The sequence below is a fragment of the Macrotis lagotis genome, chromosome 1, assembly GCF_037893015.1.
Source record: "Macrotis lagotis isolate mMagLag1 chromosome 1, bilby.v1.9.chrom.fasta, whole genome shotgun sequence".
NCBI lineage: Eukaryota > Metazoa > Chordata > Mammalia > Peramelemorphia > Peramelidae > Macrotis > Macrotis lagotis.
Window position 1 is genome coordinate 181,205,400 of NC_133658.1, and position 14,805 is coordinate 181,220,204.

At 38.4% G+C, this 14,805-nt stretch overlaps 1 protein-coding gene across 11 annotated transcripts in view; it reads right to left on the minus strand.

The window, feature by feature from the left end:
* Positions 1 to 14,805, minus strand: part of SLX4IP (SLX4 interacting protein) — a 324,925-nt gene that overhangs the window by 118,947 nt on the left and 191,173 nt on the right. For all 11 annotated transcript variants that reach the window (XR_012473370.1, XR_012473371.1, XR_012473373.1 and 8 more), the window contains one exon: positions 14,367 to 14,490. Coding sequence is in view for 5 of the 11 variants with exons in the window: in XM_074209445.1 (XP_074065546.1) it covers positions 14,367 to 14,490 (124 nt within the window). In the remaining 6 variants the exon portion in view is untranslated. The remainder of the gene's footprint in view (positions 1 to 14,366; positions 14,491 to 14,805) is intronic.

Below are 14,805 nucleotides of genomic sequence, written 5' to 3' on the forward strand. Positions count from 1 at the left end.
AGCAAATAAGATTGTTTCATTGGAGAAAGGGTCAAATTTGAGTGCCAGGTTTGCCATTTACTATCCATGTGACAATTAGGCAACTCAATTCAATCTTTCTGAATATCAGTCTACTTATCTACGAAATAAAGAGGGTTGGACTAGGTCTCTGAAGGTTTCTCATAACTCTAATCCTACAATCTTCACGTCCAGCCCTGGGTCCTGAGATGAGATGGGTCTCAGAGGGAGCTGTATCTGCTTGAAATGACTCTCTTTCCCCTTTTACTGAAGAAGGGATGAAAGAAGAAAGGGATGAAAGATAGACCATTTGTGAAAATTGTATTTTGTACATATGTATGGTGAATAAAGCTACTTTCTGTGCTTTTGTTCATTTGTTAATTTCTGGCTGAAATGGAATTTTCCATCTCCTCCTCATTTGAAGCCCCTTCTTTCCTGAAAGATCTAATTTTTCAACTAAATGACTTTCAACTGAGTTTTTCAACTAAATGACCCCTGAATGATAGTTTTTTGTGTATGTTTTATTCTCCAACATTAAATGATAAAATATTTAAGCCCAAGTCTCATGTCACATCTATATTTTTATTCCTAGCACCTGTCATGCTGCTGTCCATAGTAAGCACCTGGATGATATTTGCTGGATTCTAATAAATTTATATATATTAGTCCTACTGATAAGGAACAGAATAACAAGGGAACACTCAGGGAACTGTACGTTATTAATACTATTGGCATGTACTAGTGATATTACAGTGCCTTCCTCTGTGTAATGGACACCAAACTCTTGAGAAAAAAGTATTGACCAAGAAAAATCATTCCCACTGCATCTTGGCATTCTATATATGATAAGAATATATCACCTTTGGGAAAAGGTCACTGATTTACAAGTGGGCAAGACAAACAGTATATAACAACTTCCCTAATTAACCGCAATCCCTAAACCACAGGAGAGGTCATCACCCCCCAGACTTTTGCCAAGTCTCTACCAAGGAAAAGTATGTCCCTCTGGGGTCACACCACACACACACACACACACACACACACACACACACACACAGTATAAGAGCTAAGCAAATGAACCAAACACAAAGCTAACACCCAAGGGTATCCCATTCTTGGCACCTTGGGAAGAACCGCCGCTTTCAGTTGTTGCCACAAGCTTGCATGTCATGGAAGAACCTAGCATACATGTACATTCTGTTAATATTAATAGGGAAAATAAACAAATCCATCAGAAAATAAAAAGTAAAGATGTATAACATACTAATATACACACATATAAACATAAAATGAGCCTGTTTTTTTAGTAAATAAACTTATGAGAAGGTCTTCTACCCTCCCATAGTTAAAGTGGGAATACCAGTTCTACCTGACTCTTCAAATGATTGTTTTTGAAACGTAGACTATAAATAACTTGTAATATGTAAAAGGGCAAGGCTAACAGCCAACTAGGGCAACTCAAATAAAACAACACAAATTTACTAAATCAACACACAATGACAAAGATCTTCATAAGAGTCCTGGAGGGATAGAGTACAACATGTTTTGAACTTCCTCTGCCAGAAAATTCAGAAACTTGAGCAAGGAGAATTTAGATGTAAATGTGAACAAGCGAACTCAAAAGATAATAAAATTAATGTTGCATCACTTTAGAAGCTTCAATGGAATTTGCATTGTAAACTGAAACCAAACAATGGGAGGCCTAGACTTTGGATTATGAGAGAAATAGAACCTTCAATGATTTTCTGAAATGCTAAAACAAAGGAAAAGCAAGAAACATAACCACTAAACAAAGAAAACAAAACCTACCTACTACTTATAACTAAGATTCAAAAATAGCTTTCTGACAAAGTACATATTGACATATAGTCTTCTCATAGTTTGAATTGAAACTCTATAATAGCTTTATTGGTGAATAAAAACTCTTAACAATTTTTCCCAGACCTGAAGTTGTGTTTATTTGTCAATTTCTAACCATCCTACAAAGTGATAAAATAAGGAGGAAACCATTCCTTGTACATGTATATGTCTGTGTGTGTGTGTGTGTGTGTGTGTGTGTGTGTGTGTGTGTGCATCACTATAGGGGGTCATATCTCTAACAGACAATAACTAGATTGCATTTCCATAAAGGTTGATACCCTAGATGACTGCTGCTGGGTCTCTTGGACTCAAGGTCCTGGTCTTTTTCCAGAAGGAATGAGAGGGGTGGGGGGTGTTAGCAGTTATTGACATTCCTTACACATGCTACCTCCTCTTCCTACTCCAAAGCTTTGGTGCTTTAGCTAAGTTGGCTTGCCTCTCCCTGACAGTGGCAATTGGTTTGGAGATGGTGGGAATTGTTGACCTCACTTCTATGAATGATAATTCTGTTTTGATTATGTTGACTTTGGCATGATTATGGGACTTCGAGGTAGAGATATCTAGGATGTGATATGATGTTATGGGATGACATCTTAGGGGAAAAATAATAGCTAGATGGATATATTTGGAAATCATATGAATATAGGCATTTAATCCATAGGAATTTGTGTTATTTCTAAACTGGGGGCACACCAAAGAAGATGGGAGAGAATCAAATGATGATTTGGTTTGGGAATCTGAGGAATGGCTGAGTTAAGGAAGACAGGAAAGGATAATATCAAAAAGAACCCAGGGGGAAAAATTTAGTAGGAAAGGCTTAAGAGAGCAAGAAGAATAAAGAATTATTTTAAAAAAGAATAAAAAAAATCATTAGATGTAGCCCTGTAGAGGTCATAGAAACCTTGCAGGACATGTAGTTTCAGTTGAGTGGTTAAAGTGAAAAGTCAGGATATAGAGTTGGAGAATTGAGTGCATGGTGAAAAGGTAACAACACTGTATTTTTCTAGGAATCTGGTTGCTGAAATAGCTTCAGGGGATAACAGTGTTAACTGAAAGATTTTAAAGAATGGGGGAGATCTGGGTGAAATTCTGGGGATCAGAGAAGAAGACAATGAATAAAGATGGCACAATATATGATGTTGTACTTGGAATCAGGGGGATATGAATTCCAATCCTATCTCAGCTAATTACTAGCTATGTGATGCTGCCCAAGTTATTTAACATCTTTCACCATTAGTTTCTTCATGTATAAAAATGAGGAACCTTCCTCATAGGGTTGTTATGAAGCTTAAATGAAAGAATATTGAATCTTGTGAGCCTTAAAATACTAATACTAGCTATCACCACTACCACCACCACCACCATCAAAATGGTAAGCTTTCCAGAAGTGATGGGAAGGCATATAATTAGGACATAATTGTATGAACTGGCAAAAAAAGGGGGATCACATTCATACCAGAGACTGGAGCAAAGGAGGAAAGAATGGGAGGTGATTGTGAAATAACTGAGATGAAGGATTTAAGAGAAAAGAAAGCTCAAGGCAGAAAGCACCAATTTTCTCAGTAAAGAATGAAATGAAGTCCCCTGCTCATAAAGAGTATGGAGGGATGATAAGATGTTTGAGGTGAGTATAACAAAAAAGACAAATCTTTTTCTCTAATTCACTGAAAAAATAACTTTGCTGAAGTTCAGATTACCTTAAAGAGATAATCCTAACCTGAAAATACAAAAAAAAAAATTATAAAGGACCAAAAAAAGGAATTGCTATTGTCTTTTGGTCCTTACAAAATTTCAGAAGCAATTGAAATTTATAAACAGTTTTCAAACAATTCCAGAACTAAGATAAATAGGCACAAACACACTAACTTTAATTTGGTAATCAATCAATCAATAAACATTTACTAAGAGTTTAACATGTGATAAGTATTGAGGAAACAAAAAAAAAGTCCTTACCTTCAAGTAACTTACAATTTAATGGAGGAGACAACATACAAATAAATCTATATAAGATAAATAGGAAATAATTTTTTAAGAGGGAAGACATTGGAATTAAAAGGGATTGGGGGAAAATTTGAGACTTAAAAGAAGCCAGGGGGGCGGCTTGGTGGCATAGTTGGGGCGGCTAGGTGGTGTAGTGGATAAAGCACCGGCCTTGGAGTCAGGAGTACCTGGGTTCAAATCCGGTCTCAGATACTTAATAATTACCTAGCTGTGTGGCCTTGGGCAAGCCACTTAACCCCATTTGCCTTGTTAAAAAAAAAAAAACCTAAAAAAAAAAAGAAGCCAGGGAAGTCAGTAGTTGGAGTGGAGAGTAAGTGCTCTGAGAATGGACAGGAAAAAAAATGCAGTACAGCCAAGAGATGGAATGTTTAATCTGTGAAATAGCCAGAAGGCCAGTGTCACTGGATTAGTTATGCATACAGAAGTAAAGTGTAAACAGACTAGACAGGTAGGAGAGAGCTAAGTTATGAAGGGCTCAGAATGTCAAATCGTTTTTTTTTTTTATTATTTTTTATTTGAACCTGAAGGCAACAGGAAGCCGCTGAGTTTACTGAGTAAGGTGGAGGGTGACATGATTCGACCTGCACTTTAGGAAAATCACTTTATCGGGTGATGGTAGAATGGACTGAAGTAAGGAACAATTTAAGGCAGGAAGACCTACCAGCAGGCTTTATACTAATCTAGGCAAGAGCTAATGAGGGTCTGCACCAGAGGGCCGTGATGGTGAGAAGGGAACTTCTTTGAGAGATGTTGCATAGGTGAGGAACAGGTTAGATGATGGGAGTAAGAGAGAGTGAGAAATCCAGGATTAATTCAGATTGTAAATCTGAGGAAGGTGGGGGAAGATTTAGGGGAAAAGATAATGAAGTGTTTTGGACATGTGTTATTTAAAATGTTTACTGGATATCCAGTTTAAGCTGTATGAAAGGCAGTTGAGGATGGGGGCCGGGTGGGGCAGTGTGGGCAGTCCAGGGGAGCTGCTGAGCTCCCCATGTGAGGAGCCCGGGAAGAGCCTCTGGTTAGAGGGCCCTGGCTGGCGCAGGCTCTCCAAGCCTCCGAGACGGGCAGTAGGCAGAGGATAACGTGGATGCTCTCGGGAGCCCTCATAGGGCCGGCTCATGGACCCTTACAAGGCTATAAGCAAAAGGCTGCCTGGAAGCCAAATGCGCAAATGCCACTACTGGGCTGGGAGATCTGGGGGGGCTCCCTCAAGGGAGGAGGGGAAGGGTGGCCCTTCAGGCCTGCAGGAAGGCACGGGGGCCGCGTTGGGCTGGCGGGAGGGATGCCCAGCCCAGGGTCCCTGGACGCGGCGGGGGAGAGGAGAGGAGAGGGCAGGAAGGGGGCTGGCCTGGCCTCCCGCCGCGCCGGGCCTCGGAACCAGGCTCTCCTCCCCCGCGGGGTGAAGGGGACCGGGGGCTGGCGGCCCTCGGGGGGCCCGAAGCCGGGGGCGGCTGGGGCACGTCTTTGGCCGCCGGGGCAGCTCCTTCCCGGCGGGGTCGGGGCTGGGGGCCCTCGTGCCGGACCTCTGAGGTCCAAGTCCGCCGTCCGGGAGGCCGTGGGGCGGGGCGCACCCCCGCCGGCCGGGGTTCATCTTTGCCTGGCCCCGGCCAAGCGCCCCCCGCGCAGCCTGGGCTTACTGGGGGTCGCCGAACTGAAAAGATTTCTCTAAGCCAAAGGGAAGGCTGGCCACGCGCGGTCTGAAATGTTGCCTGGGCGTCTGTGAAAAACGGTGCCTTTTCTCCATCGTTTGAGTATTATTACTTGCTCCACAGCGTTTTCTTATCGAATTCGTAAGACAACACAATAGAAAGCTTGGCCGAGGAGGATAGTTTTAGAGTAAGTTCTAAGTGCGTTGTGCAAGATTGCTGCTAGGCCATACATATGAAGAAGAGTCTGGAGATCGGGGAAGAAAAGCCTTTCTTTAAAAATTTATTTTAAATAGGGAACTAAATAATTTTCAATAAGTTAGGAAATAAATAAAAACCAAAATAAATATCACATAGATCAATTTGTACATCGGTCAAGACATGGGAGAACGATTTACCAACATAGGCTGTGTCTGAAGAATAAAGAAAGCTTACTTTGGCGCCACTTTACATCAGCTGTTTGGGAAGGGAGGGGAAATTTTCTCAGATAGAAAGAAGAATAGGAAGAATTTGCTTGTTTTGGCTATTCCCTCCCATTTTTTTTTCAACATTTTCTGTCTACTCTCATCTTGCACATAATAAACACCCACAGATTTCCTAACATGGTGGTATTGTGCCCCACCAGAGAATGCTGTGTGGGTGTAAATAAAGAGAGGAAGCCTGGTACTTTGGAAGTTAAAATTCACATAAGATATATATCTATATATACATATATATGTATATATATATATATATATATATATATATATATATATATATTTGTGACAGAGAATAGAAGACTGAACAAAAAACCATCACTTTGAATAGTGTACTAAATTTAAATTTTATTTTACAGTTGAGCTTCAAGGAAACCCCAAAATGAAATTTGTTTTTTCTCTCTCAAAAAAAATCTCCTCTACGATTTACTTTTCAAGGGACTGCATTTTTTAGTGATTAGGTTTTTTAATGAAAGAAATGTGTAAAAAGACAGTATTATTGTCCTCTTTTACCTTCACTACTATTTAAATGGCCTATTAGCGACATCAAAATAGAATAAAAATTATATAGGATAGAATTATAAGTAAAGATAATTTCTATTTTTTATTTGTATATATATATATATATATATATATATATATATATATATATATATATGTACACATACTTACAAAACAATGTTGTTCCTCAGAATATAAAAGCAAAAATAAAGGCTCATATATCAACTTAAATTCTCATCACATATTTCAGATTTTTACATAGATTTCAAATACTTAGTTAAAAAACATGCTGTGACTGGATTTTTTTTCATAGTCAGAATCTTGATTAGGGTTAAAACAGTGAAAAAAAACTATCCTTTATTGGATGATTCATACTCTCCTCTATTTGAGAGGATAAGTCAGGACCTGGGTGTTTTCCTTACAACAATCCTGTGAGGAGGTTAGCACAAACATTATCTTAAAAAAATAAGCCAGTACTTCAATATAATTGGCTTTCTTTAAAATTCTATGTATTTTATTTTATGTGTTTAAAACATTATTCTAAGAAGGGACTCATAGGATTCACCAGACTGCTAAAGAGATTCATGACACACACTGATAGAATAATGGATAGAGGGCTGGCAGTGCATGGTATCAATAAGATTTAAGCTTGAATCCTATCTTATATACTGAGTACCTGTAGCTATGTGACCCAGAATGAGTCATTTAACTCTCTTTCTCATCTGTAAAACAGGATTATGACTGTGTTAGCTATTATATAGAGGTGAAAGGGGAATTTAAAACAGAGAGGAAGATTTTTTTCCAAATAGCTATTATTACAAAGTCTTTTAGGAAAATAAGTTATGGGGGGGGCAAGATGACAACAAGAGAAGACCCTCTCTTAGTTGCTCTGGAGCAAAACTTATGAGCTAAGGACTCTAACTAAATTTTTGTAACACCGAATCCACAGAGAGAAATGCAGTGAGGCAGTTCTCCAACCCAAGATAACCTGGAAAAGAGCGGAAAGGCTTGGCTCCACTGGGTCGAAGGGGTGGCCCACCAGAGGGGTGGCCCACCAGAGAGATGGCCTGCCAAGAGTGAAGGAACTTCAGCCTCCCAGAGGCAGCCCCAGGGGGCTGGGAGCCACAGCGGGGGCAGTTTCCTGATCTACACTCTAGAGAGCACCAAGCACAACTTGGGGTAACAGCAGGGTACCTCTACCAGAGTGAGGTCATGAAGCCCAGCCCTCAGGGCACACAGCGAGTCTCAGCCCAGATCCAGGAATCAGAAGCTGGTAAGCAGGAGGCCCCAGGGCATGAGCGCTGAGCCCAGGGAGGAGAGTGGAGAGAGATTGCTGAGCTCTGTCCTCTGTCCCTGGAACAGGACTCTGGGGATCTGACCACATTCAGATCCTGATCACAGTCTAGGTCCCCCATAGAATAGCAGGCCTCCCCCCACCTCAGCCCCAAGCAGACCAGGAGGGAAGACAGAGCTTCACACACTGAGACCCTTGTGGGAGTGTCCCATTAATACTCAATTAATAGTCAAAAGCTCAGGAAGCACCCCCAAACCAGGCACAGGCTGGGGAAATGAGTAAGCAGAGAAAAAAGAGGAATACCATTGAGAAATACTTTGCCTATGATCCCAAGAAGGATCAAAACACTCAATCTGAAGACGAGAAAGTCCAAGCTCCTGCATCTAAAGACTCCAAGTAAAACAGAAATTGGGCTCAGGCTATGACAGAGCTCAAAAGAGACTTTGAAAATCAAGTAAGGGAGATAGAGGGAAAATTGGGAAAAGAAATGAGAGAGATGCAGGAAAAACATGAAAATGAAGTCAGCAGCTTAGTCAAGGAGATCCAAAAAATTGATGAAGGAAATAACATGTTAAAACCCAGCATAGGTAAAATGGATAAAACAGTTCAAAAAGTTATTGAGGAGGAGAAGAATGTTTTTAAAAGCAGAACTGGCCAGATGGAAAAAGACATAAGAAAGCTCTCTGAGGAAAATAAATCCTTCAGACAAAGAATAGAACTTAGGGAGATTGCTGATTTTACGAGAAATCAGGACACAATATTTCAAAATCAAAAGAATGAAAAATTAGAAGAAAATGCGAAACATCTCATTGAAAAACCAACAGATATGGAAAACAGATTGAAGAAAGATAATTTAAAAATTATTGGAATGTCGATCCAAAAAAAAAAAAAAAAACAACCCCCAGGAACATTATAGCCAAGTTCCAGAACTCCCAAGTCAAAGAGAAAATATTACAAGCAGCCAGAAGGACACAATTCAAATATCATGGGACTGCAGTCAGGATCACACAGGATTTAGCAGCAACTACATTAAAAGCTCGTAGGGCTTGGAATATAATATTCCTGAAGGCAAAATAGCTTAGAATGCCAGCAAGAATCAACTACCCAGCAAAACTGAATGTCCTCTTCCAGGGAAAAAAGATGGACTTTCAATGAACTAGGGGAATTTCAAATGTTCCTTTTGGAATGGCCAGAGCTGAACAGAAGGTTTGATCTTCAAATACAATACTCAGGTGAAGCATGGAGAGTGGAGGAGAAGGAGGAAATATGAGGGACTCAATGATGATTAATTACATGTATCCTTGTATAGAAAAATGATACTGATAACACTCATATGAACCTTCACATTTAATTAGAAGGAGCTTTGATAGATGAAGCACAGGAGAAAACTGAATTTGAAGATATATTGTGGTGTAAAAATGGAGTCAATAGATAAAAGGGAAATGTAATAGGAGAAAGAAAAAGGAGAGGAGGAATTGGCCAAGAAATTTCATATTATAATAAGATTTTTCTTTATTACAATGAGCTATTGCAATGATATGGAAGGAGGGGAGGCAAGGGGGAATGAGGGAATCTTCGCTTTCATCAGAGGTGGCTAGGAGAGGAAAAAGCATATATAAACTCAATGGGGTATAGACATCTGGAGTAAGAAGGAGAGAAGGGGGGCAGGGGGAAGGGGGGGGGGATGCGAGTGATGGACCATGGGAGGAGAGTGGTCAGATATAACACATTTTCTTTTTTACTTCTTGCAAGGGGCTGGGATTGGATGGCCTGTCCAGGACCATAGGGCCGGGCGGATGCTGGGCCTAAGGGGTGGTATGTGGGCTCGGGGCCTCTTGGCCCCAGGGCCAGGGATCTGCCTGCTGTGCCACTCAGCTACCCTACAGCAGAGACAGAGTGAAAGGAGAGAGAAAATATAGTTCATGGTAGTAGAGAAGTACGAATGGAGGGAGTTTCAATCAGCAATGGCAACAGTGGAAAATATGGAAGTAACTTTTGTGATGGACTTATCCTAAAGAATGTGATCCACGTGTGACAGAGCTGGTGGTGTTGGAACACAGACTGAAGCACATTTATTATTATTATTATTATTATTATTATTATTATTATTATTATTATTATTATTATTATTATTTTGGGGTGGGGTTGCAGGGCAAATGGGGCTGGGTGGCCTGCCTGGGGTCGCACAGCTGAGCGATTGTTGTGTGTCTGAGGCAGGATTTGGACTTGGGTGCTTCTGTCTCATGGGCCAGTGATCTGTCTGCCACCCAGACACCCCTACTAATATTACTATTTAATTTTATTTTGGGTCTTGTTTTTTGTTTTTTGTAGAGCAATGGGGTTGGGGTGGCTTGCATGAGGTCAAACAGCTGGGTGATTGTTGGGTGTCTGGGGCTGGATTTGGGCTGGGGTGCTCCTGGCTCTAGGGTCGGTGCTCCATCCACTGCGCCACCTGGCCATACCTACAATTAGTATTTTTATTATTTTTTTTAATTTAAATTTTAACTTTTTTTCCTCTCCCCTTTACTTTATCGATCATGCGGGTCTATTTTTTTGGGGGGGGTATTATGTTTACTCTTAAACAAGAATATTTTAGTAATGTATAAAAATTATTTGTACAAAATAAAAATGAGAAGAAAGAAAGAAAGAAAAAAAAAGAAAGAGAGGAAGAAATAAAGAAAGAAAGAAAGAAAGAAAGAAAGAAAGAAAGAAAGAAAGAAAGAAAGAAAGAAAGAAAGAAGTATAATGAGCAGGGTGGGGAAACATATGGTAACCAATGTATCAATTAAATTTGTGACCCCAGCCTATGGTTGGAATGAAGGGGCGGGAATAAAGTCTTTCAAAGTGCATAAAAGAGCTTGTATGTGGGGATTTCCCTGCCCCTCTATCCCACCCTGAGAGATATGCCATTTTGTTAAGATATCTAAATAAAAAACATTAAAAAAATAAGGTATGGTTTCTATTTTCTTAAAAATCCTGTTTGATGATCTCAACTCATGTCTGTCTTTTTACAGGAAAAAGTAGCACTGACACAAATCCACAAAAATAGTATTGACTAAACACACACACATACAGATTTTATCTATCTATATAACATTTTATATAATATACATATGCATATAGAAGCTGTGAATAGTTCTTAGGTGTTAAATAATAAAAGATGTAATATCTATTCATTATGATATTTAAAAGATATTTTATATTCATTTACTTCCACTAAACCTACGGAATCATTGTTGTAAGACAGAAAAACATTAGATGCCCCATGATGATCATATTACTTTCTCAGGTCACTGGTAGTTCCCTGAAAACTCTAAGTACTTCTTTCCTTTCCTGTTATTACACAGTAAATGAAAGTACTCTGAAATCTTATACATTGCAGCTTTTAATAAATGAAAATCATACATTATTTCATGAGCATTTAGCAAAACTACCAACCGTGACATATCATCCAATAAAAATGAAGAGTATTTATTAATACAAATTAAACTTGGAAAGAACTAGAAATAAAGTAAAGACAAGCCATAAGCTAATGAGCAAATGAGTAAAGTCAGTGGATCTCATTATTTTCTGATACAAAAGTAGAAAGAGACACTGTCATATTTTTAGGAACTACCCCAATGTTGAAACAATTTTCCCCATTCCAAACCATGGTCAACAGTATAAAATCAAAAGCAAAAGCAAAAAGAAGTATAACTTTACAATTAATGGCATTGATTGATATTGTTTTTGAATAAGTAGCTAAGAAAAGGTAAAGTGTTGCTTTGGTGCAGGCATGGGAGTACAATGGCTCATTTTAGTTTATACTTTCAATTTACTTTTTTGGTAATGATGACCATATAATATGAAATTGTGATCACATATACTGATATGCATATCTTGGGTATATATTATCTTTATATATCTTGTGATTTTAACCATGTGTGTAAACCAATATTCTGGAAATGCAGTACTCTCATTTTCTAAAAATAAGCTCTTTAATGCTTTAGCCATTGGCTGTCTATGATTTCTCTAGTTATAGATAAATCAAGTTAAATAGTGTTAACATTCAATTAATGGCCATATAACTGGCCTGCTCTACTTTTTTTATTTTGGTTTTGTTTTTGCAAGATAATGGGGTTAAGTGACTTGTCCAAGGTCATAAAGCTAGGTTATTATTAAGTGTTTGAGGCCACAATTGAACTCAGGTCCTCTTGACTCCAGGGCTGATGCTCTATCCACTGTGCCACCTTGCTGCCCCACGGCCTGCTCTACTTTTGCAATATCTAATTATTAAAAGAAAAAGTATAATAAATCTCATAATTTTCTATTTATGTGTGTTTATAATTCACATTTTCCAGTTATAGATTTTAAGTCATAAAATTGTAAAAACTGTAATATATCCATTTTAGATAATTTGGGAAAAAATATCTTTCCCTTGCTTGCTACTAATTGTGAGAATACTTTTGTTAGAATATTAAGTAAATATTCTCTAGATAAGTAATGGAAAATATCTAACTGAAGAGTCCCATATGACAATAATGATAATAATTGCCTTAAAACTTAAAGGTTTATAAAGTGTTTTCTTTACAAAAATCCTGTGAGGAGGATAGGACAACATTATCACATCTTACAGATAAGGAAGCTGATGGTCAGAGAGATCAGCCTGGAGCAACATAACCAGTAAGTGTCAGAGACAGGACTTGAACACTGAGACTGAATCTAGGAACAGGGCTCTTTTCATCACACCTGAGTGCCTTTTCAAGAAAAATGTGGTTTTTTTTCCCTGTCTATTTGAAAAGAGAATTCCTTATGAGGACATCAACTATGAAAATAGAAGGCCATCATGTAAATAGTTCACCTGACTTTTTTCTCCAATGAGAACATCAAGAACCAGCAAAATGTGCAAGTAAGAAAATATGCAAAGCATAATTTTCAGAGTAATACATTCATGCATATGCAATCTCTTTTAAGAATTTGTCAGTATTGGGGCAGCTAGGAGGTACAGTGCATAAAACACTGGCCCTGGACTCAGGAGAACCTGAGTTCAAATTTGACATCAAGCACTTAATAATTAGCCTAGCTGTGTATCCTTGGACAAGTCACTTACCCCACTGCCTAGAAAAAAAAATCAAAGGGGGAAAAAATCGGGCAGTATGAGCAAGCACACTGTTATTATAAAGAATAAATTAGTGTGTTTTTTCTAGGGTTTTTTTGGCAAGGCAAACGGGGTTAAATGGCTTGCCCAAGGCCACACAGCTGGGAAATTATTAAGTGTCTGAGACCAGATTTGAACCCAGGTATTCCTGACTCCAGGGCAGGTGCTTTAACCACTGCACCACCTAGCCGCCCCTGTTTTTCATTCTTGCATCTCCAGATAAATGCCTTTCTAACATCTAGAACTGAATCCAGTATCTTAAACTCAATATGCCCCAAACCAAATTCGTCTTTTCCCCAAACCCTCCATACAATTCTTCTTTTCTCATTATTTCCTCCTAGTCCCTCAGACTTGAAAACTAAGAATCATCCTGAATTCACTATCTCTCACCTTCCATACCCAATCTTTTGTCAAAGACATTCAACTTCACATTTATAACTTCTCTTGAACTTCCCTTTTCCCTTCTAACACTGCCACCATTATGGTACATGTCTTTATATTCTCAAGCCTGGACTACTGCAAATAGTCTTTCCCTACTCCAATACATTAAGTCTTTCTTCACTCCATCCATCGTCAATTTAACTATCAAAGTGATTCACATAAAGTAATGCTCTAACCATTTCACTCAATAAACTTCAGTGGCTTCTTTTTTCTTCCAAGATTAAATACAATTCTCTATTTGAAATTAAGAGAGCTTAGATAACCAGTTATACAATCCTTCTTACTTTTAACAGTCTTCTTATGCCTTACTCTTTCCCATGTACTCTTCTGTCTCTCTCACCTAGCCTTAACCACTGAATGAGCATTGCCTCAATCAAACTGAGACCTGTTAATGACCTTACTCAAAAAAGACCAAGACTTCCCGTTGCACCCAGGGTCATTTCCAATTGTCCAGATCTACATCTTGCCAGAGAAGGCTCTGGAGGAAAGAGTGAGGCTGGTAACTTTCCATACCCCCTCCACTTAAATTCAATTCATTTGAAGGTCATGGCATCAGCTCCCTGATATCATGGTCCTCTTTGAGAACAAAGGACAAACTCAAAATCCCATCTGACACAGGAAATCTTTCTCAACTATTCTTAATTATATTTATTACCTTTCTCATCTACTTACTTCCTATTTATTCTGAATATAGCTTATTTGGAAACAAATACCTATTTGTTTGCTTGTTATCTCTCCCTTCTTGGCAAAAGCTGTAGGCAAAAAATCATCTTTACTCTCAAGGAGTTTACAGTATAAAGGTGAAGACAACATGTAAACAATTATGTATAAATGAGATGTATATAAGATAAATTGGAGATAATTATATAAGGAAGGTACTAGGCTGTCCAAGAAAGCAAATTTTTGAATTGTTATCTTTATGCTAATGTCACTGTCACAGTTAAAAATAACTATCACTTCAGGGAAATGAAGCTTTATTTTATCTATCCATTTTACAAGTACTGTATGCTTACCTTTTAAGGACAATGGGTTGTACTGTGTGAATTCTGCATTTTTTGACAGCTCATGCCTTTTATGAGCATCTAAATAATCCTTTATTCTTGAATCAATAGTTTCTTTAAGTAGCATACAGATATCCTGAAATGGACAAAATTTAACAAATAATTAGTAATTTGGTACATTTTTTTCATATGGCTATAGAAAACCTGGTTATCATTACTTCAGAACTATGTACTCATCTGGTGATCAAATACTAACTGGACAATGGTTTCTATTCTTATAAATTTGACTGACATCTTTGCATTGCTGTTGTCAACTGTCAATCTACCATGTGTGAAATGGAATTCAGAAATGCTTTAATTTGTGCTTTTATAATTTCTAGTGTGTTGGAGCATTTTAATATGGATACTGATATTTTCATATATTGATAGCTTGGATTTTTCTTTTGAAAAT